The 25,415-nt window shown below is 37.1% G+C and overlaps 4 protein-coding genes, 1 long non-coding RNA gene and 1 pseudogene across 8 annotated transcripts; 2 read left to right on the forward strand and 4 right to left on the reverse strand.

Moving 5' to 3' along the window:
* Positions 1-1,102: 1,102 nt before the first annotated feature.
* ANL2 (Homeobox-leucine zipper family protein / lipid-binding START domain-containing protein) lies at positions 1,103-6,454 on the reverse strand. 2 transcript variants are annotated; one of them, NM_116298.4, is made up of 9 exons: positions 5,739-6,454; positions 5,423-5,667; positions 5,218-5,335; positions 4,523-5,143; positions 4,339-4,440; positions 4,046-4,252; positions 2,951-3,125; positions 2,498-2,859; positions 1,103-1,954 (listed from the first exon to the last, which is right to left on the reverse strand). In NM_116298.4, exons 1-9 carry the CDS (start codon positions 5,943-5,945, stop codon positions 1,583-1,585), a joined length of 2,409 nt encoding a protein of 802 aa, NP_567183.2. In that variant the 5' UTR covers positions 5,946-6,454; the 3' UTR covers positions 1,103-1,582. The 2 variants fall into 2 exon arrangements, with proteins under 2 accessions (NP_567183.2, NP_001118907.1); NM_001125435.1 differs by having other exon boundaries at positions 1,201-1,954; positions 2,498-3,125; positions 5,739-6,350.
* A 2,256-nt stretch (positions 6,455-8,710) lies between these two features.
* On the reverse strand, positions 8,711-12,359 carry QUA3 (S-adenosyl-L-methionine-dependent methyltransferases superfamily protein). Of its 2 annotated transcripts, NM_001340266.1 has the most exons (8): positions 11,709-12,359; positions 11,343-11,546; positions 11,056-11,266; positions 10,701-10,962; positions 10,217-10,591; positions 9,970-10,065; positions 9,611-9,879; positions 8,790-9,200 (listed from the first exon to the last, which is right to left on the reverse strand). In NM_001340266.1, exons 1-7 carry the CDS (start codon positions 12,138-12,140, stop codon positions 9,657-9,659), a joined length of 1,803 nt encoding a protein of 600 aa, NP_001328335.1. In that variant the 5' UTR covers positions 12,141-12,359; the 3' UTR covers positions 8,790-9,200; positions 9,611-9,656. The 2 variants fall into 2 exon arrangements, with proteins under 2 accessions (NP_567184.1, NP_001328335.1); NM_116299.3 differs by having other exon boundaries at positions 8,711-9,879; positions 11,709-12,326.
* Positions 12,360-16,080: 3,721 nt separating this feature from the next.
* AT4G00750 (S-adenosyl-L-methionine-dependent methyltransferases superfamily protein) lies at positions 16,081-19,517 on the forward strand. The gene is made up of 5 exons (NM_116300.4): positions 16,081-16,927; positions 17,858-18,068; positions 18,160-18,457; positions 18,553-18,951; positions 19,037-19,517. The coding sequence occupies exons 1-5, from the start codon at positions 16,247-16,249 to the stop codon at positions 19,347-19,349; spliced, it is 1,902 nt and encodes a 633-aa protein (NP_191984.1). The 5' UTR covers positions 16,081-16,246; the 3' UTR covers positions 19,350-19,517.
* On the reverse strand, positions 16,907-17,879 carry AT4G03725. The gene has a single exon (NR_141749.1). It is a non-coding gene; the product is annotated as an other RNA (long non-coding RNA).
* Positions 19,406-22,777, reverse strand: AT4G00752 (UBX domain-containing protein). The gene is made up of 10 exons (NM_148183.5): positions 22,552-22,777; positions 22,220-22,281; positions 21,593-22,097; positions 21,424-21,507; positions 21,239-21,349; positions 20,845-20,961; positions 20,549-20,698; positions 20,020-20,148; positions 19,870-19,926; positions 19,406-19,723 (listed from the first exon to the last, which is right to left on the reverse strand). Exons 1-10 carry the CDS (start codon positions 22,633-22,635, stop codon positions 19,613-19,615), a joined length of 1,410 nt encoding a protein of 469 aa, NP_680549.3. The 5' UTR covers positions 22,636-22,777; the 3' UTR covers positions 19,406-19,612.
* Positions 22,778-23,729: 952 nt separating this feature from the next.
* Positions 23,730-25,103, forward strand: AT4G00753 (annotated as a pseudogene). The gene is made up of 2 exons: positions 23,730-23,860; positions 24,215-25,103.
* Positions 25,104-25,415: the final 312 nt, after the last annotated feature.

Raw genomic sequence — 25,415 nt, forward strand, 5'->3', positions numbered from 1 at the left:
TCATTAAAAGAACTTATAACATTCATTATCACTTGTTAACGACTCTATTAGTATCCCTAAAATGACTTTGTTTTGAGAATAATCCAAAGAAAATCAGGATTGTTTTCTAAATGAAACTCCAGTTCCCCAAATCTATTTCTACAACCGCTCAAACAAGACGAACAATCTTATAATGAGTCTTCAATTTGCTTCCATGATTCCTTTTAAAATTTAAAACAAATATATAAACGAAAACACCTTTATTTGCTTCCAATTACTGGCACTGCGGTTATCTCTATATCAAACTATGTTCTTGGGTTCTGCTTAAAACTTTTTGATATGGAAATTTCATATGGAAAAAATCTTTATGTTCTTTCGATTATTCTCAAACGACGTTGTTTTGGATAGATTAGCAGTCATTAACGAGTTTCTAGGTTCTACTGATAAAGACATGTCTATTTTGGCCTGGTCAACGAATTTTTCATGTCTTAAATGGTAGTCAACGTTTACTTCATGTTTTAAATGGCCAAATAAGAAGTTGATGTTTAAAATGGCCACAATTTGAAACTTGACTAATAAAATTAACGGATGATAACGGACATTAGAAGTTCCGTTAATGACTGATAACGGCATGTCTATTTTAGTCTGGTCAACGAAAGATCATGTTTAAAAAATTAGTCAACCTTTAGTTCATGTTTTAAACGGCCACATACGAAGTTGATATATAAAATGACCATTTTTTGAAAGTTGGGGGATTAAATGACATTTTTCACTTGCCTTATGGGCTTATTAGTGCAGTATCAATCTAAAGTCTTTGCAAAATGAACGGATAAATAATGGCACATGATATTGTTGTAGGCCCAATTAATGTTATAAGATCTAGGAATCATTAGCCATAACGGGCCAGGGCTTTAAAATAAAGCCCACCACCGTACAGCTATTTAAATTCACTTGCTTACGTTTTTCTTTTCCTGTCTGCAACTTAAAAACAACATATTGAGAAAGAGAAAAGAACCAAACAAACAGAAGGGAGAAAACGACGGCGTAACGTCTGGTTCATCGCACCAGTCTGTCAAGGGAATGACGTGGCGCAACGAAAATGGCGGAATACGTAAGCCCCATATCATGCAAAGGAAGGAGACAAGGTATAGCATTAAATGAATGAATATGCCTGCAAAATACATTTAATGCTCCACGAGAGACAGCTTTTTTTTTTTTTTTAACTTGAAACGATACAGATCCCATCCAACATAACATCATCATCTCACAGTTCGCGTTTTCTAACCACAACACACCCCACGCGTGTGGCTTACTCGCGCTACATAATAAAAATAACAAACACAAACAAAAAGAGTAAAGAGGGGGTTTCCAAACCCCAGTCAATACCCGAACCACCAACTCCTCCACCGTGATCGGACCCGAACCCTTTTACGTCGTTGTCCCATCACGGTGACAAAGGAGTTGGATCTCGCCCACTCGCGCGGTTCGTTCTTGACTCGACACCCCCTCCCTCCCATAGTACAAGACCAAAAAAACAAGTTATATAAAAATTCACAATTCATTAAGAAAAAGAAACACACGCACGCGCCAGTCTTGATCAAGATCAGCTTTCGCATTGTAAAGCGGCACGAATCTTCTGAACGGTGCATGATATTAGGTTGTTGACAGTCTCCACCGACTCAACCGTGAGTTTTGCCGTTGGGAGATTGTTTACAAGGATTTGAAACGCCACTGTCAAGAGGGATCCACCACCAACCGGTCGCTGGTCACCATCACCTGACCCACCACCGTCAATGCCTCCGTCAGGAAGAACAGCGAAACCGGACGGAAGGAGAGCCACGTAGGATGAATCACCACCGTTCATCACCACATGCATGGCGGGAATGTCGACAGGCGCGTATACTACAAGCGCTCCAGATGCGTCAATGCATGTCTCCTGAAGAATTAGCATACTACTCTGATTCGCGTTCATTGCCTGTAGAGTTGACAAAACCAAAACAACCTCAGCTAAAGTGTTTATTTACGAGAATTGCCATTCTGACCAAACAGTAACGCTTCATGGTTAAAAGAAAAACAAGTCAAAACAACTTTTCAGATAGACCCAACAAAAAAAAAGGAAGTGGTGAAAAGTCAAAAACTACAGAAGCTAAGTAAAGGTTGAAACTGTCCTATTAATTTTGACTTTTGAAACGCTTACAAAAGCTGTGACACTTTTGTTTTCTACTTACTAATAAACAAATATAAATTGAAATTATAGTGTCATCTTTTGATATCACCCAAATTCCTAACTTGTCCTTTACCAATCCACTCTTTTGTCCTTCATACCACTATCAACTCCATGGACAAAAACGTCACAATCACCTAATCCATATTCCCCACAAAACTCGAACCAATCACACACACTTCTTAGCTAAACCGGAACTCTATTCTATAGGCCGGTTTTACTGAACTAAGATCTACTAACCGGTTAGAATAGCAATGTTAAACCAGGAGTGGTACGTGATATGGAAAAACTTACATTGGAGCGGAGCAGAGAGACACCCTGATCTTGACCTTTGGTGATATGGGCCATCTCCTGCATGGGACCACCGTTGGATAGAATATCCCATTCGCATCTCATCCGTTCGTTCCGCAAGAAATCATACAGACGCTGTGGTGCAGCAGGTAGCCAAACAGAAGTGGCAGCACTCAAAACAATCCCCGGAGGCTCTCCTGGATCGTCCACACTCTTACGGGTCATAACTCGAACGTCCGGGTCAACATTTCCAACAGTGAGCTTGCTCCAATTGTGGACCGACGGCGCCGAGATTCCCGAACAGAAGTTGAACGTCATGCGTTGAGCTAACTTCAGCATGCTTTTTCGACCACCAGGCGTTATTGCTGCTTTTGCATGTAAAATGGTCAAAAGTTTTGTAACATAATGACAAGATTAATTATGTTAAGCATAATGACAAGTGTGTAAGAAACGGACATGTGTTGTCGTGAGATGTAACGGAGGAAGAAATGAGGATGGCGAGACACTCGCACTGTCTCTGAAGTGTAGCGAGCCATCTTTGAGAGCCAAAACCAAGGCCTGACCGTAGCAACGGCCTGTACAGCTGGTGGATTTGGTTCTCGTCGTATTCTGCATGCTCCACCCACGTGACCTGCACAAACCGGAAATCAAATCCATATGAACAAGCAAACCAACCGAAACACGGTCTACTTAAAAATACACTTGCACGATGAGATAATATGTTAATTTTTAATAGAAGCTAATAGGATAAAAATTCAAGATAATAAGACAATTGAAATAAATATTTTACTATACTATTTGAAGATGATAGAGACGGGATATACGAGGCCGCATGGAAGAAAGGAATAGAAACATGAAAAATTGATTTATTTAAACGATGATTAGAAGCTTTTTTCAATACATGCATATGAAATTAATGTGTTCTTTCCAAAATGCGCACAAATAAATTTGGACAGATGCTTCTTGGGAAATAGATATCAAAATACTAATAACATATATGAAAATGAGTAAATGAGTTTTTTCGATTTTGGAAACGGACCCATTTGTCGAAAACTTGAAATCTAATCCAGAGAATCCGACAGAAAGAGAAGCATCCGGATCCATAAAATTTTAGCAATCTCGGAAGGTTCGGGGATCAAAATTCGAGGAAGAAAATGCCTATTCAAATCATTTTCTTATTCTGACATAAAATCAGATTATAAAAAGGAAAATAATACCGTTTGAGAGAGAAGACTAATTAAAAATTTAGGAGAAAAACAAAGACTAGAGAAAGATCAAATTTGGAGAAGTAAGATTAAAAAAATATATATTGAGAGTGACAGTGAAGTGGGTGCAGCGAGTAATGGCTAAAAAACAAGAGTCATAGATGCTTGAGCTTCTTCGTCTAGTGATCACCCAATTAATAACCTAGAGATCCTAATTTTCTTCATTTTCATCGAATTTTTCATTAACCAATAATTTTAGAGAAAAGATTCCAATATGTTTCTGATTAATTATTACTATTATTCACTACTATTATGTAACGCTTTGGGGTTAAAAGAGTTGATTTACCTTAGAGTATCCATTAGACACATCCTGCACCACACATCCTGATGGTAGTCGCCGGATTACCGGGGCACCACCAGAGTTTTCCCTGACAGGATCAATTGATACATCCACCACCGCCCACACACCCTCCGCGTGCTGTTTGCAGAACCGGAGGAAATTAACATTACGAACCGGAACCAGTGGAGACAAAACTTGTAGCTCTGCATTCATCTGCACGTACGTACATTAGTATATTCAAACCGGTTTACTATAACATTAAACCGGAATGTGATTGATTAAGAAGATATTTGGTTTACCAGTTGAAGTGCACCATTTATTGTTCCAGCCATCCCACCGGATATAACGTCGGTGGTTGTAGCTCTTGCGACGTTACACGGGAACATCTCCGTCCACCGATTCTGATGAACAAAAAATATAATCAGAGAACAAAAAAAAGATATGGGAATAAAAACAAAAAATCGCAAAAAATCGAAAACTTACGGAGTCCATTAAAGTCTCGACGAGAGCTAAGCTATTGATGATGACCATACCAGAGGTTCTAGAAGCTTCAGTAGCTAAACCGGTTGGTTTAGTAGATGAAAATGTTCTCATGTACTCATCTTGGTTAAGCTCGTCTCTCTCACCGTCCAAGCTTTTGACCCATAACGGTTCTTCACTCTGAGCAAGCTTCACTAACTCATCCATAGCAGTTAAAGCCAGCTCCAGCAAAACTGACTTCTGATCAATCCCATTAATCACCGTCGACTGCTGCTGCTGCGGAGGTAAGCAACCACCACCACCGCCGAAATCAGGAGGGAAAGCGAAATGTCCACCGTTGTTGTTGGTGCCGACAGCGAGTTCTAAGGAGGAGTTGTAGTGGTGATTATGGTGGTGGCCAAGGAACTTACCGGTGAGGTTACAGACACGATCAAGCTCGTCTTTTAAACGAGCGTTTTCGATACGGAGATGATGTTCTTCAAGAGAGACATCACCAAGCATGGCAGGTCCACCACAATTGGTGCAGATTGGATTCCTCATTGCTTCACGAATAGACATGTTCTCAGCTCTTAACTTATCGTTCTCTTGTCTCAATAACGCGTTCTCATGCCTCTCTAATTGAGTCTGCGCCACAATATGATTTTATTACAAAAGAATTCATTTTTTGGGATTAAAGATGTGATTTAATCTCCACATACCTTCATCTGAGTGCGACGATTCTGGAACCAGAACTTGACTTGTCTTGTCTCTAAGCAAAGTCTCTTACTTAGTTCTAATCTTTGTTTCTCGTCTGGATGCGGACACTCTTTGAACATACTGAAAGCAAAAACTCAGATTCATTAGATCGAATAAAAGAGATGATGGTAATAACAATATGGATATTGGATCGAAAGGTATAATTACGATTCGAGTTCTTGGATTTGTTGAGGAGTGTGTCGGTGATAACGTTTCTTCCGAGGAGGCTTATCAGCAGCGTCTTGATCTTCACCGGAGATACCTTCAACGTTATCACTACCAGATCTACTCTCATGTTCTTCTTCTCGGCTTCTTCTGTTCACACTCCCATCGAAAGTATCGCCTCCTCCTCCGACGTTATTATTGTTCCTCATCGATGCTTCTCCACGGTTGGTTCCTCTCTCCGGTTGCTCCTATCCAAAACACAAATTAGGTTTAAGTATAAAAAGATAAGTATTAGTAGTAGAGGAAGACGACGTCGTACGAGGGCTAGAGAGAGGCCAGAAGAAGCGTAAACAGATTTCGTTAGAGGAGGAGAGAAGAGACTAGCAGCCGCTGCCGCTTGAGCCATAGCACCACCGGGTAAGACGTTAGTTGCGGCGGTGTGGTTGCCATAACTTAAACCGGAGAGAAGTCTTGCTCCGGTAGAGCCACCACCGGGTGTGTTATCGAAGAGACTACCGAAGTTCATCAAATAAATACAAGAGAAGAAACTAACCAGATTTGACAAACAACTAGAGAATTAAAAGATTGATACTTTTCACGAAAAGATGGATCGAGAACTGAATCACACAGAAACAACAAAAGAGGGAAGAAGAAGAAACCCAGAAAAATTAAAGAGGAAGGAGTGTTTATTACTGAAATGGAGGAGAGAGAAAGAGAACGAAAGCGGAAATTTGATTCAACTTCTCTCTCATTTGCTCTTCGTTCTCAGTCTCTCTCTCTCTCTTAAAAATCAATGGGGTTTTTTTTTTGGTGTGTGTGTCTCTCTCTCTTATTGTCTTTCAGAGAGTGATGTGGGGAAGAAGAAGATGATGAAAATGGGTAAACCCTAGTTTTGGGGTAACTGATGAGAGAAGAAGAGTCTAATATTCACACTTGCATGTTGATATTGACTCTCTTTTTCCCCCTTTTCTTTTATTTTCTTGTACTTTTTTGTATATTTTAATTTTGAGATTTTAAAGACACTTTTTTAGATTTTGTTTTCTTCTTTTATTACTTACTACCTTTCATTTTCATTTTTTTGGTTAAATGCATTTTTTGACAAATGTTTTAGTTTTTAAAAAGTGTTTCAACAATTTTTAATAAAAGTGAATCTATTAAATTCAAATCCAAAAGACTCAAACTTAAGTCTTAAAACTGAACTGACTTTCTTTTATAACTGATCTGACTTTTTTATTATTATTTTAATATAATTGTCTGTATATTAAAAACATAACTAAATCTGAACAAACTAATGACATTTGTCTATTTTAACATCTTTCAAATTTTAAAATTATATTTTTGATAGAAAAGAGAGTGAAACTTAAACCAAAACTGTATTAAAGTTAAATATGCTAGATTTCAAATCCATTTTAAGTTTTGTCATTTTTTAAAATACTAATAAAGTCAAGTTTGTAAGTATTACCCTTTTTAAACATAGAATTTCAAACAAGAATCAAGCCAAACCATTGATTGAATGGTCTTTACTCCAAAATTAACCCTAATTATATTCTGATTATTTCTATATAACGAACAAATTTTATCAACGGAATCAATTAAGAGTGGGGAAAAAAGTAAGTGAGAAAAACGTTAAGAGGATGATGAAATAGATATGTGGACTCTTGGAAACCTTACGAATGCACGAGACTCTCTTACCAGAACTACTCGGTTGACTTTTTCTCTTTTTTTATAACGCCTTTCTTTATTTATCCCACGCGCTTTTTCTCTCTACTCGCCAAAATTGCATAAAACAATTTTGATTAGTTTTAAGAAATATAACTGAATATATGAAAGACTTTTGTCTAGCAGCAACACACAACCGTAACCATATTTTCGTGAATTCATACATGCATTTTTTTTCAATTATTGATGTGAACATTTTTATTTTATAGTTTGAGATATTATACTCATCATCCTAAAGGATAATCAAATAGGCTATAGAATCTTATAAGTTGTGAAAGAATCTACAATTTTTAAAGTAAACGACATGAAGAAGCGAGCTTGTGTCAACCAAAAAGACATTCTATAATTAGTCTTTTCAAGCTCCATTATTGAGCAAAAATTGTATGCCCTAAATGGTGAGATGATTTGGTAAATTTATGTAAGTACAATTATTAGATTGATAATTGAGAAAACTTAGCACACTGATTTAAATGTACTTCCTTGTAGTCTGCTCATATATCTTTTAAGGAATAGCGGTTAATGCTAATGTAATGTGTGTTTCACCATTATAGTATAGTAGTAGTATTTTGTTTTTGTGCTTTTTTCTTTTTGGTTATGAAAGATACCCATTAAATTTGGGATTGGTACACTCGACTAATTACAAAAAAAAAAATAGTAGTATTAAAAATAAAAAAATGCTAAGTGATGGTTGTTTTCCGACTGTTGGCTCAAAAGTGTTTCTCCATGAGACAACAATATGGCCATGACAAATTTTGAAAGGACAAATATGAGTTGAAGTCGTAAAGGTCAACATGACTCGAAGATCTCTTTTTACTTTTTTTTGGGTAGAAGAAACATATGGGTTTCGTTGTAGATTCGGTCGAGAAGTGATCATGAGTTCGTCGTTGCAAACAAAGAATTGAACCTTTTACGTCAAGTTTGTTTGAAAAACATGATAATTCGTCGACTTTTCCGGTCAAAACGGTGTCCACATCACATATGACTTGGTGGATCTCTATTTAAGGAGAACAACCAAATCGCTAAACTATTGTTATATACAAAATCATGTTGGTTAAACATATCAAAGCTGATGACAGAATTAAAACGACATACAAAAACTGAGGTTATATAGTGTTGATGATATTTAGAGTGTTTATAAAGTGAGAATTAATTGAACCGAATTTATGGATCATCGCACTTAAAAAGAACTGAATAATAACAAAATCATGGAAAACAATTTCATAAGAAGAAGAAAGGAAGTAGTGGAACATATTGGTTTGGTTCGGTTTGGAGCACATGGGAATGTCGGTTCCACAGAATAACCGACCAGCAAGAGTTGGTCACAAAATAATTTACACATAAGAGTCTGCCACAAAATAAAAAAAATGTCGTATGGCTTCTCTTATTGGTATGACAGAGTCATGAAGAAATTAGTTTGGTGAATAAAAAAAGGTTGAAAAGTAAAGAGGAATATTCATTCCCATTCCCCTGATTGATGATATAAAGGACAACGTCATTTTCATTGTTTGGTTAAATTTGGTAATTACTAGATTACCACAAACTCCAATTAGCAGCACTGGCTCAAAATTCTACCACAGCTCAATCTAAACTAATTGTTATATGAATGTTAACATCAAAAAAGACCAGACTATCGACCATGTTCATGTGGTTTCAACCTCAAATAAAAATTTGAAACCGATATCAAGAGAATGAACTATACCGCTGCTAAATATTTACCATTACATAACATTATTGAACATTGAGAAACAAACCAAAGACCGTTAGAAACATAGCAAAGACTAGACTTTTCTACAAAGACAATTCCATCAAGAGTCACATCTAATTGAATCCTCTAGTGTGTCGATGATGTTATGTTCAAACAGATGAATAAAACGATCAGATTGTCTTGGACGTTATAAAGCATAAGAACATTTATTGAGACAACAAATATGGTTCAAAAGAGGACGAACGACCAAACCTTTGTTGCATTAATGTCCTCAACGTTTTTTCCAATCCAATTGGAGACTTCTTTCTCTCTCAGGTTTTTTACCAAAATATGTCTTCCCCCACCTGAAAACAAGTACTGAAAAAGAGAAGTCTTCTATAGTGTCCGTTTCTCACCCAAAATCCATAAGACCACAACCTTGTTTTTTTACTAAAACATTGAATCATAGGAATTGTCAGTAAGTTGGGAGTTTTTCAATACATAAATACGTATCCAGGACGTGTACCTACTAATACATGGTCTCTAGTACAAAACTATACGCAGAGTCACATGCATACTTTACTCATGTAGGTCACAAGTTGCTTCTAAAAGGTAGACCCCTCACATAAATCACTGACACAACCACGTGTGACCAAGAATTAACAATATCAGGACATTATACGATTGTAATACATTCAGATGCAATGTCACGAACACAAAAAAGTATATATCATCTGGTTGGTGTCTTAGGGACAGACAGATGAGGGCTGGAGAGCAAGTGACAGTACCTACAAGATTGAGAAGAGCTTCTTCTTTTCTTCTTCTTTTGTGTCTTCAGTGGGAGTTTGATGGCAATTTCCAGAGAGATTTGGTTGCGATAAGAATCTTCTCTCTTCCATGGGATTCAGGTTCTTTCTCGTGTATGGAAGAAGACCATCTTACAGCATGAGCCATTCGTGCGACTTTATCTAGCACCTCAGGAGAGTCTCGGATCACAACCTTTCCTTCTGGACGTAATATTCTGTCCATCTCTACCATTAGATCTACTAGGCTACACCTGTATGCATATCAGACAATTCAGCTTAGGTTAAGTATATAAGACAGAGACCTGTGTTAGAAATCAAGAATGGTTTTACGTTAGTTATACCTCGATTTGCTTGAGTCTTGTCGTTTTATCAGTGATTCAATTCCTGATACATGGATGAAATCATACGTGCGGGGATATGTTGAAAATGGTTCACACCTGCAACAAACAAATAATAGGGTTTTGACTATTAAGGAATTGTGACATATTTCGATCCTCATTGCTGCCAATGGCTAAGATACAGAACAAGAGAGATAACATATCTAAGTCTTTATTTTGATCAAATATATAAACAACAAATGTGACTAACCAATCATGGTAAACACCGATGAGACCTCTGTCATAAATCACGTCAAGAGTTAATGGCTTCCGAGCTGGAATGACATTCATAACCCACACAGGATCAGATGCAAGGGTTGCTGCAAAGCCTCCGAAGAATGCGTTCATGTCCATGACATTGCGGACAGTTGGAGATTTCAGCTTCAAGTTAAGAGAATCCCTGTAATAAGCAACGCGTCTTGCCCACCGCCTTGCATCTGCTTCAAACACATCCAATCCGTTTTTCATGACAATGGCCCTAGAAGGAACTTTAGTAAGCCTCTCCGGCCACTTGGATATAGTTCCCAAAGCGTGTTCTCCTTTGACGGATGATGGCCTGGTAACACACCTCTTCAATTTAAAATACCTGAAAAAGGCAAAAAAAACAAAAACAAAAACTTCAATTTTGTCTTTTACATGGTTTCAATACAGTTCAAAAGTCACATGCACATAATTATACAACAAGAAAAACGCACCATGCATCACTTGGCGGAACAGACTCATCACACAACTCAAGCCCAAACTCATTCTGGCTAGGTAGACATGAATCTCCAACAGGCTTCTTCCAGATGACAGTGTTTCCATCAACCGCAATTAGCTCATAGCACAAAGCTCTAGCCACCGCCTGAAGATCAGCCCATTCTTTGTCTTGTTTAGGCCATTGTACAGGTGGGCCAGAGATTACAAGATATCCTCCAGGGCGCAGTAACCTATCTACTTCGATGAAGTAAGTTGCATCTGCAGACAAATCACCAAACACAATAAGAATAATTGCTGCTAAAAACCGCAACACACGTACATAAGTAGAGGTATATAACCCAAGGGACTCACTGTAAGCCGTAAAAGGAATCAAACATCGGGAACAGTGCATCAGGTCAAAGGAGTATGCAGGAAAGGGGAGTCTACGAGTGCCAAGCATGGCAACAAATGCAGGCACTCCTCTTTCCAAAGCGAACTGAATTTGAGATTTATGTGAATCTCTTGGAGCAAATGAGAGGGCTAGAATGCCTTGAGATAGTAGAGTACCTCCAAAACTAGCTACCTGCAAAGGTTTACAATTAAGTATTATAACAATACAGAACCAAACGAGAAATAAAAAGACTTATGATGATTCTCACCCCGCATCCCATGTCAAGAGCAGTTCTCAAAGTTCCACCATTAAGCGGAATATACTGTGCAAGCTTTTCAATGTATTGGCCAGCTCCGCCAGGAAACATCGTGCCACCGCCTGGGAAAGTAAAGTATTCCCCTTCCCTTTTCATCCATCCTTGATGACCTTTCCGGTCAGCAATTTTGTTATATGGCATGTTTGCATGCCAAATCTACAAAGTTCAAACAGCCATCTTTAACAGTCTAACAAACACCAAGAGACATGTTTCTAACCATGCAAAACTAGACATCACCAATAAATCGAACTAGCTAATAGCTATCCTGAACTATATAATCTACAAAACCATGGTAATAGGAGCTAGAATCCAATATACCTTGTGAAGACTCTCAGGCCACGGAACAGGAATTTTATAACCAGAAGGCGGAGGAATCAAACAGAGCGGAGTCTCCTCAGGCAAAGGACAATGTCTCTCCCTATAGAAATTCATCTCTCTACTAAGCTGACTATTCCTTCTCGGATCCTCACAAGGCATATGAGCAACAGCTTCCGCAGGACAATACTCGATCGGTTGCAAATGCTGACCAGCTTCAACCAAAGTCACTAATCGCTGCCGTTGCCTCGGATCTGACGCCGTAGAGAGAAGCAGCGTTTGCCGACCAGAAGCCGCCATGGAATCACCAAGAGGAGTGAATAAAAGGATGAAGAAGAGAAGTACGATACCGAAGAAAGCAGCGGTTACGATGTCGAGGAGACGCCATTGACGAGGGTTACCACGCTTTGATGCAGGTAGATTCACGTGTCCCATAGCTTTAGCTTCAACCAGTACTCGAAGCTTTCGTCTTCGAGAGCAGATCAGATGCAAATCTTAGGGTTTATAATAAGATTCAATTTTGGAGATCTGAAGAATTTGTCGGCGATTATAAAATATTACTATTTCGCAATCCGTTGTGTGAGTGTGATCAAAATCTCATTTAGTTTTTTCTCAGTGCTTTAGTAAGCGTCTCTGGTGTCTGGCGAAGCACGGTGAATACATAAATTGATTTAAGAATATTATAAAAAAAAATGGAATGTTCCGTTGATTATAGTTTTTTTAACTTTTTGAGGCTAATGGATTTGGGCCTTGAAATGTAATTTGGGCTGGCTTATGAGAAATAATATACCAGTGGATCGTCCTTTGACGGTCAAGATAGAACATTCAGATTACATTATAGTATAGGCGTTCGTTTGAAAGTTCGGTTCGGTTCGGTTTGATTTCAGTTCTTTCGGTTTTAAAATGTAGTATCCATTCGGTTATTTTGCTTTAAATATTTTCGGATCTTTCAATTATTTTTGGATATTTTCGGATATTTTTGTTATTTTCGAGTTTTTTACTATTTTATATATATTCTCAAGTATTTTTAATTATTTATTCTAGATATAACTAATACTTTTGAAAATATATTTATATTTCGGATATTATCGGTTACCCAAAATATTATATTTCTGTTTGTATCCATTCGGTTTCAGTTATTTCGGTTACAGAATTTATTATCCATTTGGTTAATTTCCAATTTTGGTTCGATTTGGTTTGATTCAGTTTGGTTTATTTGCCGAGGCCTATATTACAATAGATACGAGATTTTTTGGTTAATTACATTTGGATGAAACAATACGAAGCCCAAAGCAAACGAGTGAAAAAAATAGAAGAAAGCTCACATTGGTAAATGGTAATCAAATTTCTGTTTGGCAAATATTGATCCCTTCATATCCTTGCGTGACATAGGATGATAGGAAGTTAGACGTACGTAGATCAGCCACAACGCTTCTAGCAACTTCATGCGTTCCTGTGTTGATGTTCAAAGATAGACCTGTTTGGTTTGTCTAGTGAAAGACAGCAACAAAAAGAGATAAATGTTACATTCTCCAAATGCAAGCTCTTCATACTATCTAAAGCAGTAAATCCCAATTCATGCTAGTATATTCTCATACTATTCCTCTAAGATCGTGTATAGATACTACTAGAATCAGATATGCATGATCTTATATCTCTTGTAAAGAATCTTACTTGTATCATTTTCTTAATTCGTGAAAAAGAGATTTCTCTTTCTCTCTACATGGAAGATAGCTTATTCAAACATATGAAAACATAAAATAATCAATTTACGCGTCTTTCTGATTTTTGTCATATTAGGTTAACCGTGGCGTTGGCTATAATAATAGCAACTGCAAATATCTTTCAATCTTTTTGGAAATTGAATTCCACTTTTTATAAGACAGTACTCACACACACAACACTAGTCCACATTCCATATTGTACAACGTTGTAATAAATTCCGTCGAAGCCATTCACGTGCTACGCGTCTCCGGAGCGTCGCTTGGGATAGTAATCATCTGAACAAAATACTTTAGTATCACCATCATGGATGGACCCATAGTATCACTAATCAGTTGCAAAGTAAATTTAGATTTCTATTTTAAGAGTATCTCTTTAAATGGTATCAATTTATGACGATACCCAAAAAAATAGAACAATTCAATAGAGATTTTCTATTTAATAGTACTTAATAATTATGGATTAACTTCCAAAGCAGTGCCAACTATACAATAATAACCAAAGACCATTTTTTCAAAATAACATTGTTAAATTAATAGATCGATTTATGGAAAATTAGCAAATTTCGATAAAATAAATATACTTAAATAATCAATGTAGGTGGAACAATATATAGACTAGATCATAACCCGTGCTATACAGCACGGGCATTAATATTTTATATAAATTAAATTATATATTTTATTTGAATTACATAAGAAATAGTATAGTATAAAAGTGATGTCATAATATTTTTTAATGTTTTTACTATTTGGATATAATGCTGCATTGGATTGACTTTGTTTAAAAATGTTATTTTTATAATAAATACAACATATGTAGTTTTTAAGTAAATGTAAAATTTGTATACGAGTTGTTTTGGTAAGAAACATGTTTCCTTTGTATTAGAAGATTTAATTTTTGGCCTAACTTAGAATTATTCTTTGTATAATATTTTGGTTATATTTGTGGATCTAATTGGATCCTATATTAGATTATCTTTGATAGGGCTCACGAAAAAACGGACCCGATAACCAATCCAATATCCGAACCAAAAAACCGGGTTAGAGCGGGTTAGAATTTTAGGAAATTTCCTTATTGGGTAGAGTTTTATTAAACCCGTGGATATCCGATTGGTCCAGAAATTACCCGTTACCCAAAAAGGGTATTCAAAAACCCAAACATTAATTTAATATCTAAAATATTAATTATATTTAATCTTAATAGATTATTATCTAAGATTATAATTATAAATCTAAATATGTCAATTAATTTTGTACCTAAATATCCAAAACAACTAAACTATTCAAAAATTATTTGTTATGTTTGTCAAAATTTAGTAAAATATATTCAAATATAATTAAATATATTAAAACTTAACAAATTTTAAAGTTTTTTTTTTTGGAGACCCGCTATCTACATAGAAAATACCCGTTTCTATTTTTTTGAGTATTTTTAGGACCTGAAACTTTTTATCCAAACTGACCCAAATCCAAATGGACCCGACCCGAACCAGAACCAAATATTTCGAATTATTCTATTGGGTAGTAAATCATATACCCATTAATCCCAAACCCGAACAGGTTCTACCCGACGTTACTCATATGTCCAGCTCTATTCTCTGATTTAATTATCTAAAAACTCCCCAAAAATCATATGTTTTGCTGACTACTTTTTATTCGAAAAATTTTACATTCTCTTCTACCAAAATTATTTCGTAAGACATCCCAAAACCCTTGGAATAATGATTTCATGAATGAAGAATCCTAATTTGAATATACCAAGAGGTTTTGAAAGGTTTTAAGTTTTTGATAGGTGTGTATGTGAGAAGGTACAGACATCGTGCTGATAATCTGCTTATTTATAATTTTAACCTCCAGTATATCGCAGGTAGGCTTATATTTTAGTGAAACTAAAAACTTTTATTGTAAAGATGATTATAAATATATGATATTATTTTATTTGATTTTAAATGTATAGTAAACTGCGAGTTGTATATGTTTTGTTGATATTATTTATATTGTTTAGTGTTTAAAATTATACACTTGTATTTTGATTGTTAATTTTAGAGTTTCACTTGTAGTATACCATCTTGTATTAATATCGATCTAAACCCGTCAATTATAGAATTTTCCAGCTTGTATTAAAAATTAAATCACATCATACACATAAAAAAATCTAATATATTATTAATTATTGTAGTATATAAGATTATAAATTTTCAAAATAATATATATGAAATTGAATATAAATATTCAAATTTTGACCCAGTACTCAGTAGAAAGTTTTCTTAAATCTATTTTTGACCCGTTATAATATTTTTTCATGTATTGAATAGTTTATATTCGTTTTTAAAAATTTAAATTATGGCATATTCGAAAAAACTCTAATTATTTTTTTATAACGATGATATTATTTTTCTCAAAAATAGAATCATATAAAGATGAGAGGTGAACTATAATAATTAATAAAAATTAATATGATAATTTAGATATTAAATCTAATTTGTTGATTTTAATTGGTTACTTTTTTGGAAATTAATAATGTATTTTGTTTTTTAATTAAGTCTAATTAATTAAATTAGTATTTGACTTTTTAGAATTAATTTACTCTTTAAAATTTTATTTCTAATGGCATACCTATGTAATTACTTACAAAAAATAAAGTTATATTTAAAATGTACTTCCCAAATAATATAATAGGATAAACCTCACTCACTCACATTTGTATAAATAAAAGCATTCATCTTACTTACACATGCAACCAAGAATATAACAAAAGGGAACAAATCACATATTTTGTGAAATCCCAAAGAAAGTTTTTGCTTTCACCGGCCAGTCATGGGAAACTATCGGTGGCCGTCAAAGCTATCAAAGTTATCACTCAGAGCAAAACAAACGAATCTGTACCGCGTCATTCTAATCGCGATCCTCTGCGTCACCTTTTACTTCGTCGGAGTATGGCAACACTCCGGCAGAGGAATCTCACGCTCTTCCATTTCTAACCACGAGCTCACGTCCGTGCCCTGCACGTTTCCTCACCAAACCACACCGATTCTCAACTTCGCCTCCCGTCACACAGCCCCTGACCTTCCTCCGACGATAACGGACGCGCGTGTTGTTCAAATCCCGTCGTGCGGCGTTGAATTCTCGGAGTACACGCCCTGCGAGTTCGTGAATCGGTCTTTGAATTTCCCAAGAGAGAGGCTTATATACAGAGAGAGACACTGTCCGGAAAAACACGAGATAGTCAGGTGTCGGATTCCAGCGCCGTACGGTTACAGTTTACCTTTTCGGTGGCCGGAGAGCCGTGACGTGGCGTGGTTTGCTAACGTGCCGCATACGGAACTAACGGTGGAGAAGAAGAATCAGAACTGGGTAAGGTATGAGAAGGATAGGTTTTTATTTCCTGGTGGTGGTACGATGTTTCCACGTGGAGCTGATGCTTACATCGACGAGATCGGACGGTTGATAAATCTCAAAGATGGATCAATTCGGACAGCCATTGATACTGGATGTGGGGTAAGTTAAGACTTCAGATCACTCTGTTTTGTTCCTTGTTGATTTTGTTTCTTTGTACTATTCATGTGATGTCTGTGTTTTTTTTTGGCTCTCTTGTTAATGTTACCATGCTTGTGTGATGTCATACATTTTGATTTTTTTTCTCTGATTCTTTGACATTTACGCCTCATATTTATTTTTGCAAGTATGTGATTATTTGTTTTGGGTTATGGAGTGTGTTTAGTGGAACTAGTTGTATACATTTTGATGATTGTGCAATTACATTGAAATCATCTATTGATGTTTCCTTTGTTCATAGATTTATGCAAATATGTATAAACTATTCTATTTATCAATTGATCTAGGTCAAAGCAGAGAAATTTATTTCCAATTTCGCCTGTGATACCCTATTAATTAGATGTATACTATTTAATTTTTGTAAGGATGAGAATTTTGGTCAGTTGTGTAATTTATGACTAGAAGAATATTCTGACACAGCAGAGTGAGAGTGATGGATAGGATTGTCTTGATACGAAATTTATAGAATGGAAAGTCACAAGTAGATAAAAATCAATAGGATCAAAACTAGAAACGTTTTCCTAATTTTCTGTTTCTCTTATTGGCAACGAATAACAAATTTTGATTTTCTATTTTTATTGTATAATCAGGCTGTAATGTTTTTTATCAGTACCTTTTAATCCCAACAAGTAATTAAATTGCATTACAGCTAAGTAAATGCTGGTTTAGACTTTAGAGTCATCAGATAGAAAATGTGGATTTCTTAGCATCGATAGTTTCAATCTTCATATGGAAGTAAAGTGGTCAAAAGACTTTTAAACTGTTTTTTTTGTCTTATTGATGTAAATGGGTAAATTTAATTCTAGCGTTTACGATCATAGGTTATGTAAATTTATCGACTGTCTCTAAAGTCTAAACTAATGATGCTAATAGGTAGCGAGCTTTGGGGCGTATCTAATGTCGAGGAACATAGTAACGATGTCGTTTGCACCAAGAGACACACACGAAGCTCAGGTTCAGTTCGCACTTGAGAGAGGAGTCCCTGCCATCATAGGAGTGTTAGCCTCTATTAGGCTCCCATTTCCGGCCAGAGCCTTCGACATTGCTCATTGCTCTCGATGTCTCATTCCTTGGGGCCAATACAGTAAGTTCACACTCACCCTCTAGTCACACTCTCTTTTTTTGCAGCTGTTTTGTTATGTATGTGTGTTTTGACTACTGTTTGGTGTGAGCAGACGGGACGTATCTCATAGAAGTGGATAGGGTACTGAGACCGGGGGGGTATTGGATTTTGTCGGGACCGCCGATTAACTGGCAGAGACACTGGAAGGGTTGGGAAAGAACTAGAGACGATCTCAACTCGGAGCAGTCTCAGATCGAGAGGGTGGCTAGGAGCTTGTGTTGGAGGAAATTGGTGCAGAGAGAGGATCTTGCGGTTTGGCAGAAACCTACCAACCATGTTCACTGTAAGCGCAATCGGATAGCTTTAGGACGCCCTCCGTTCTGCCACCGGACACTACCCAACCAGGGCTGGTATATAAGATTACTAGACAAGAGGAGATGGTCTTACTAGAAAGGAAGATTTTATATTTGACTAGATCATGGTTTGTTCTGTTTTGGGTTTTCAGGTACACTAAGCTTGAAACCTGTTTGACGCCGTTGCCGGAAGTAACAGGATCTGAGATCAAAGAAGTAGCGGGTGGACAGTTGGCGAGATGGCCTGAGAGATTGAATGCTCTTCCTCCGAGGATCAAAAGTGGAAGCTTGGAAGGGATCACTGAGGATGAATTTGTCAGCAACACAGAGAAATGGCAGAGAAGAGTGTCTTACTACAAGAAATATGACCAACAGCTAGCGGAGACGGGAAGATACAGAAACTTTCTCGACATGAACGCTCATCTTGGAGGTTTCGCCTCAGCCTTAGTCGATGATCCTGTATGGGTCATGAATGTTGTCCCCGTGGAGGCCAGTGTTAACACCCTTGGAGTTATCTATGAGCGAGGATTGATTGGAACGTATCAAAACTGGTAAGGTTACTATTCCTAATAACCGAATACACATTTTTTTGGGAAGCATTCATTGATTCTTTTTTATTTCTTAAACTCTTAACAGGTGTGAAGCAATGTCAACTTACCCAAGGACATACGATTTCATCCATGCCGATTCGGTGTTCAGTCTGTACAAAGACAGATGTGACATGGAAGATATCTTGCTAGAAATGGACAGGATTCTAAGACCAAAGGGAAGCGTGATCATCAGAGACGACATTGATGTGCTAACCAAAGTGAAGAAGATTACAGATGCGATGCAATGGGAAGGGAGGATAGGAGATCATGAAAACGGACCTCTTGAAAGAGAGAAGATTTTGTTTCTTGTGAAGGAGTACTGGACCGCACCTGCGCCTGATCAGTCATCAGATCCTTGATCAAGCTTGGAATAATTCATAAAATTTGTAGCTCCATTCTTTTTTCTTCAAATGTTTTGTACACACTAATCGACTTTGGGGGAAAGAAGAAACAAACACCCGCTAAATTGTTTCAAACCGGAGATTCATTGCGACTTTGTGAGAAAATGAACTAGAGAGTTTACTACAAAGTGTGTCCACTATGCAGTTAGCTACGAAAGCGCTTACAGACTTACAGTACACTGAACTTCAACTTTCTGCTATCATCATCTCAGGTTATATTGCTACACCAGCAGTTCCAGAAACAACGCTTCTTGTTTGTTGGTGAGGCTGAGTTCCTCAAAGGTTAAGGCACCGTCTTGAATGCTGAAAGCACGTCGAGGATATGGTCTAACCTGTTTACCAAAAACAATTACACCATTTCTAAAGCTTGTAGTATCAGAAAATATAAACCAAAATGAGGGGGATGGCAAAACTCGAATCCTTAGAAATTGCAATGAAATAATGCATGAGAATATTTATCGCACATCACAGGGCTTACCACTCTATATGTGCCAGGTTTGACTAATCCAGCAGCATCTATGAAGTCAAAAAGGTACTGCAATTCAAGAAACAACTGTTAGGGAAGCTTGAATACGTAAAAATTGATTACCTCGCTAATCACTTGAGAGTTGAGACTCACGAACTTCACCTTAAGCTTGTCTGATTTGAGAAAGCGACGACCATGACGGCTGCTATCTGGCATTCTAACAAGTAGAGTGATGGCATCTTCATTTTCACCAGACGGCTCAATGGGAAGCGCTGCCTTTCTCTCAGGTTCCTGCCACAAGTGAGGTACCCAAAACAGTGAAAATGAGAACAAACAATAAAATTGACAAAACAAAGGAATATCAGCTTTCACCGGACAGGGCATTACAAACCCAAAATAACTAACGGATACCTAAGATATGGATTTCTTCTAGTCATGGAATCAATGTTAATCACATCTTACAACCATTTTGCTTTAACATTCACTATGATCATATATTGACTGATAGACTGAGCATATAGAATTTGTTGATGGTTGAAAATATACGGGATCACTCTGATTACAAGCCCTATTTTTGTACATAGAGTTCTACCTATGGGCTTATGGAAGAGGAGTTGTTCACAGCCTGGACTATGTTCATGTCAACTTTCACGTTCCATCTAATGAATGCCTCCAAAGAAAATCAAATTACCTCTCTAACAACCCTCTGATTCGGAGATTGTGACTCCTTGTGAATTCCAAGTTGATTATTATGTGAAGCACTTTCGTTAGCTACTCCACCAAAGATTGCTTTTTCCAGCATTATTGCCTCTTGTAGCTCTTTTGACGGAATGCCACCCCACTAGTAGCAGTCGAGAAACAGGAGGTGAAAACAGGGTAAGAAGAACACATGATCAACTAGAAGCTAGTCACTAAGAAGATGTTAATTTGTTCTTGACTGGCTACTTTCACTGTTTAGAATAATCGAACTCGTTTTGAATGATTTACCTCTTCAGGATAAGAACCTTCACTATTCTGGAGATCATGTCTGTGCTGAGAGCTGGAATTAATTGGCTGCTTTTGGTTCATGTCTTCACGGTTGTCTTGCACTGAAGAGCTACCAGGCTTCAAGTAAAAAAGTTTTAGTAAGCGAGATAGCTTAAAGAGTTTCTACACTATATTAAGAAGAAATTAACAAAACTGTGGGCTAACTTAGTCCGTAACATGGATATCGACCACCTAAATTGGTGAAAACTGTAAAGGGAAAACTATACTAATGAGCATGCATATATATTATTAGATAGCTTATGAACCAGAAGGCTGGAAGATTGAAGCTTATTAGAGGTGGCGCACAAAAAAAAGAAAGAAGCTTATTAGAGGTGAAGATAATTTAGTTTCACACCTGATATCTAGTACTTTCATTTGTATTAGACTGACATGGGTCATGATGCTCCACGGACTGAGGCATAAATTCAGCTAGTTGGTCTCGCAACACACTCTCATGCTCTTCCATCTGAGAGCCATTGATGATAAGGTAAGACATTGCCTACATCGTATATAGCAGATGAAATATCTATCAATGCCTACCTCTAAGGACATCGAAATTGCACGGGCAATGTCTTCATCTTCCCGGTTAATAACCTCTCTTGGAGATAAAACGCTAGATGGATTCTGCATTAACAAAAAAAGAAAAAGTAAAACTATGTGAAGCTCATGCAAACTAGGAGCTAGATAGGGTGAAGCTAGAATACTATACATTGTCCAAACTATATCTTGTGTTAAGACGACCCTCTTGAAAATCCTTCTTCGAGGCCTCAATGGCAGCTCTGATCATTTCTTCCTCTGCATCGTTACTATGGACGGGTGAGTCAGCATCCCTATGTGTCCCACCATGGACCTGGGATCCATAGCTTGGTGAATGCCTAGCATAACCGTCTCCAACCGCTCCAAGTCCAGGAGGACGAGTGTGATCATTTCCCCAGGTAGAGTGAGCAGGGAACCCAGTGACTTCTCCAGTGTGAGATGATGGAGAAGGACTTCCAGAGAGAGCAGAGCCACTGAGCTGCCTAAGGATATTCCGTCTGTAATTGGGATCTAGAAGCAAAGACGGTCTAAAAGCCCGAGCAGCCGAGAGTATAGATGGAAGTGCGCCAGGGACTGGCCTAGACTCGTTAACTGGCCTAGTCTCGCTACCACGAACGTGATTGTTATCTTCCACAACATTGTAGTCTGAACGAGTGTCTAAGCTTGAGTCATCATAACTGGAAGGACAATCCAAAAGAGAAAGGCAACAAAACAAAGAGCTTATACACCATGAAAAACAAAAAAACAAAAAAACAAAGAAGCGAAACTCAAAAACTCTTAGAAAGATTGAGAAACATACATGCTTCTTTCGACATCTCTAAAGTGGGCATTGATCGCTTCAGGGAGATTATTGCCATGTTCCTGATCAAATTTCACAGAATTTCAACTTCTAGTAGTGTGCAATAACGCAACGAATCATAGATCTACACTGATAGACTAACTAAAACCCTAACTCTCCCAATTCAATGACATTTCAAATCTATCATCAGCAATTACACATTTGATCGCAGAACTAACCACATCTTCTCTAGGTAACTACCGTCAATCTTGGCATAAGGCATTTCACGAAATTGCCAGTCACGTCCTCTCGGAGAACCGGATAGAGAGAGAGAGATAAAGAAAAGAAAGAACCTCAAGTCTCTGAATCGCGAGTGACTCGGACGCGCCAGTGATGCTCATGTAAGATTGGATAGCGTCTCTCGTCGGACTCACCATCTCCGCCGGAGAAATCGAACAACAAATGATTCACCGGGAATTATGGAAGCAACGGTGTTCTCACTTCTAAGATTAGTTCAACTGATTCGAACCGACGGTGATGAGTCGCCACAACGGTGACGTAATCACTATTTAATTTTAAATTCAATTTTGTGTTAAATAAAATAATAATAATTTACGTTAGTCATTATTATCGATTCGACGTTCTTTCAATCTTTTGTTCCACTCGATAAAACTCTTCGAGTTCCGTAGAAGTCATGATTGCTTCTGTTCCTTTATGCTCTTCACAAATACAGTAGAAGATTAAAAAAAAAAAACTCGAACAAAGAAAAGTTCTCTACTAAAGATACTTGGAATCATATTCGCACTACCTCGAACACAGTGGCTTGGCATAGAGGTGTATGGTTTACACATGAAACGCCGAAACACTCCTTCTCGGTTTGGTTGGCAGCTCATGATCGACTTGCTACCGGTGACCGTATGCAAAAATGGAACAAAGATGCAGTGGGAGATTGTTACTTCTGTACGAACTGCCTGGAGTCCAGAGATCATCTCTTTTTTTCTTGCAGCTATACAGCTGGAATTTGGGAAGCGCTTGCTCGAGGATTGCTTCAGCATCACTACACAAGTGATAGGCACCAACTGCTCAACCTAGTCTCAGCCCATCGCAAGGATAAGGTAACTTGTTTCTTGGTGAAATACATCTTCCAAACCTCCGTTTATACCATCTGGCATGAGAGGAATCGAAGACGTCATAATGAAGCTCCAAAATCTGCTCTCATTCTTATTCAATGGATCGACAAACAAATGCGCAACAGAATCACCACCATTCAACGCCACAAGGACCATCGATATGAGGCCACCTTCCAACGATGGCTTCAAAGTCGAAGTTAATCGCAAAGCTTACTCTTTCTACTTCCTGTTTTCAATCTCTCTCGTATAAATTATAAGTTGCACTCGTTGTAAAAACGCAATTTTCTTTTAAATCTAATTTAACATTACTTTAAAAAAAAAAAAAAAAAAACCTAATTCGTTTCCCTACTATTCTCAAGCCTCTCATACTTTTTTCTGAGACATGAAGTGTTCTTTAGAAGATGGAGATGGTTCGAGAAAGACTTGATCACAAAAGAGGCAACGAAAATGTTCGGTAACGGGGACGTTGCTAGATCTTGATGTTCTTGATTGTCCTATTTGCTACGAGCCACTCACTATTCCTTTATTTCAGGTTACGTTTTGATTATTTACATTGCTAATTGACTTCATAGAGTTTCCTTTTATAGTCATTTAGTATAAGATCGATCCTGATTTTGTAAGCTTGCTTTAGCTTTTACATGCAGTAGCATCTCATTTTCAGTTTTATACAGATTACATATATTTTGAGTGCCTTGATTTTTTCATTATCTTTTAATATGATTGCTAGTTTATATATATAGCGCAAATTAAGAGTTGGTTGATATTTACTGTGACGACAATTTTGAGTTGGTTATTTTTACCTTCGATTCAAAAATTGAAAATCTTTGCTTTTATTTAATAGGCTTTGATATGAATTTGATTGCAACTCTTTGGTTTTGTACTTCAGTGTGATAATGGACATGTAGCTTGCGGTTTTTGCTGGCTCAAACTCGGAAAGAAATGTCCTGCATGTGCTTTACCCATTGGAAACAAACGTTGCAAAGCAATGGAGAGTGTTCTCAAATCAGTCATCGTCCCATGCCGAAACGCAAAGTTAGGTTGCACTAAGAATGTTCCTTATGGGAGAGACTCAAGTCATGAGAAGGAATATTGCAGTTTCTCTCTATGTTCTTGCCCTGAAATCAAAGAATGCAAATACACTGGCTTATACAAAGAGATCATATCCCACCCTTTAAAACCCGATTGTTTTTTCACCTTTGGTGAACCGAGGGATGTGCGAATGGCGATAAACGATAAGTCTTTGGTTCTTATAACGCTTACAAAGACTTTATTGTTCGTTGTGCAATGTTTTAGAGAGCCAAACGGTGTTTATGTGGCTGTAAATTGTATTGCACCATTGGCTCCTGAAGTGGAGAAGTTCTCATATCGAATCTCTTACTCGTTTGATGGACGCACTTGTTGTCACGAATCGCCGGAGATGAAGAGAATTCTTGAAGTGAGTTTTGAAACCCCTAAAGATAAAAATGTCATGTTTGTTCCTAATAGTTTATTACGTGGTGAAGTGTTGGAGATGGAGCTTTGTATATCGCAAGTTAAATCATGAATGATTGTATGATTAGGTCTGGTTTGGGATTAAAAGATGTCCAAGTCTCTTTGTAGGTTCTTTTGTTTTTGTTTTTTGTTTTGTTTAATTTAATGATGTTTTGGCTTCTTTGGGTTCTTACATTTGTGTGTATCATGTTCAAAATAAAAGAGGAAGATATTTTGATGAATTTCTAAGATAAAAAAAAATACTTACATAATAAAGAAATTCAAACTTTTTTTCGAGGAACAAAGTTCTTTTAGTCCTGTTCTTTTCTCATACCACCTCTATTTTGGTTTAGTTCATGTGTTTGATAAATTTATTCATGCATAAGTAAATAAAACGAAAACCAATAACTGTAAATTTTAAAAATTATCAAAAGGAATTTCAGTTTGTTTTTATATAATAAATTTTTTTGAAGAAGCTTTGAAGAGAGTGACATGAGACTAGAGTTTGTAGCCGCAACGTAGAGCTAATGCTTTATATTTCTATGATAGAAATAAGAAGAGATAATATTACATAGAGGAACAAAGTTGTCTCATATTTGCTTTGCGGATGACTTGAT

This window comes from Arabidopsis thaliana, chromosome 4, assembly GCF_000001735.4.
Source record: "Arabidopsis thaliana chromosome 4, partial sequence".
Classification (NCBI taxonomy): domain Eukaryota; kingdom Viridiplantae; phylum Streptophyta; class Magnoliopsida; order Brassicales; family Brassicaceae; genus Arabidopsis; species Arabidopsis thaliana.

Bases quoted from the DNA above. Each gene is read 5' to 3' on its own strand.
- QUA3 (NM_116299.3), bottom strand. From the start codon at position 12,140: ATGGGACACGTGAATCTACCTGCATCAAAGCGTGGTAACCCTCGTCAA. The intron at 10,592-10,700 runs GTGCGTTTTTCT...TGCCTTTTTCAG, and splicing joins GTTCCGCCAAGTGATGCATG to GTATTTTAAATTGAAGAGGT. The intron at 9,880-9,969 runs GTATAACTAACG...ATATGCATACAG, and splicing joins CAAGACTCAAGCAAATCGAG to GTGTAGCCTAGTAGATCTAA.
- AT4G00750 (NM_116300.4), top strand. From the start codon at position 16,247: ATGGGAAACTATCGGTGGCCGTCAAAGCTATCAAAGTTATCACTCAGA. The intron at 18,069-18,159 runs GTAAGTTCACAC...TGGTGTGAGCAG, and splicing joins CATTCCTTGGGGCCAATACA to ACGGGACGTATCTCATAGAA. The intron at 18,952-19,036 runs GTAAGGTTACTA...AACTCTTAACAG, and splicing joins ATTGGAACGTATCAAAACTG to GTGTGAAGCAATGTCAACTT.
- AT4G00752 (NM_148183.5), bottom strand. From the start codon at position 22,635: ATGGTGAGTCCGACGAGAGACGCTATCCAATCTTACATGAGCATCACT. The intron at 20,962-21,238 runs GTGTGAAACTAA...TTTTACTTGAAG, and splicing joins ATGAAAGTACTAGATATCAG to CCTGGTAGCTCTTCAGTGCA. The intron at 20,149-20,548 runs GTAATTTGATTT...CACTTGTGGCAG, and splicing joins ATCAGAGGGTTGTTAGAGAG to GAACCTGAGAGAAAGGCAGC.
- ANL2 (NM_116298.4), bottom strand. From the start codon at position 5,945: ATGAACTTCGGTAGTCTCTTCGATAACACACCCGGTGGTGGCTCTACC. The intron at 4,441-4,522 runs GTAAGTTTTCGA...TTTGTTCATCAG, and splicing joins TCGAGACTTTAATGGACTCC to AATCGGTGGACGGAGATGTT. The intron at 1,955-2,497 runs GTAAGTTTTTCC...TCAACTCTACAG, and splicing joins TCTCTCTGCTCCGCTCCAAT to GCAATGAACGCGAATCAGAG.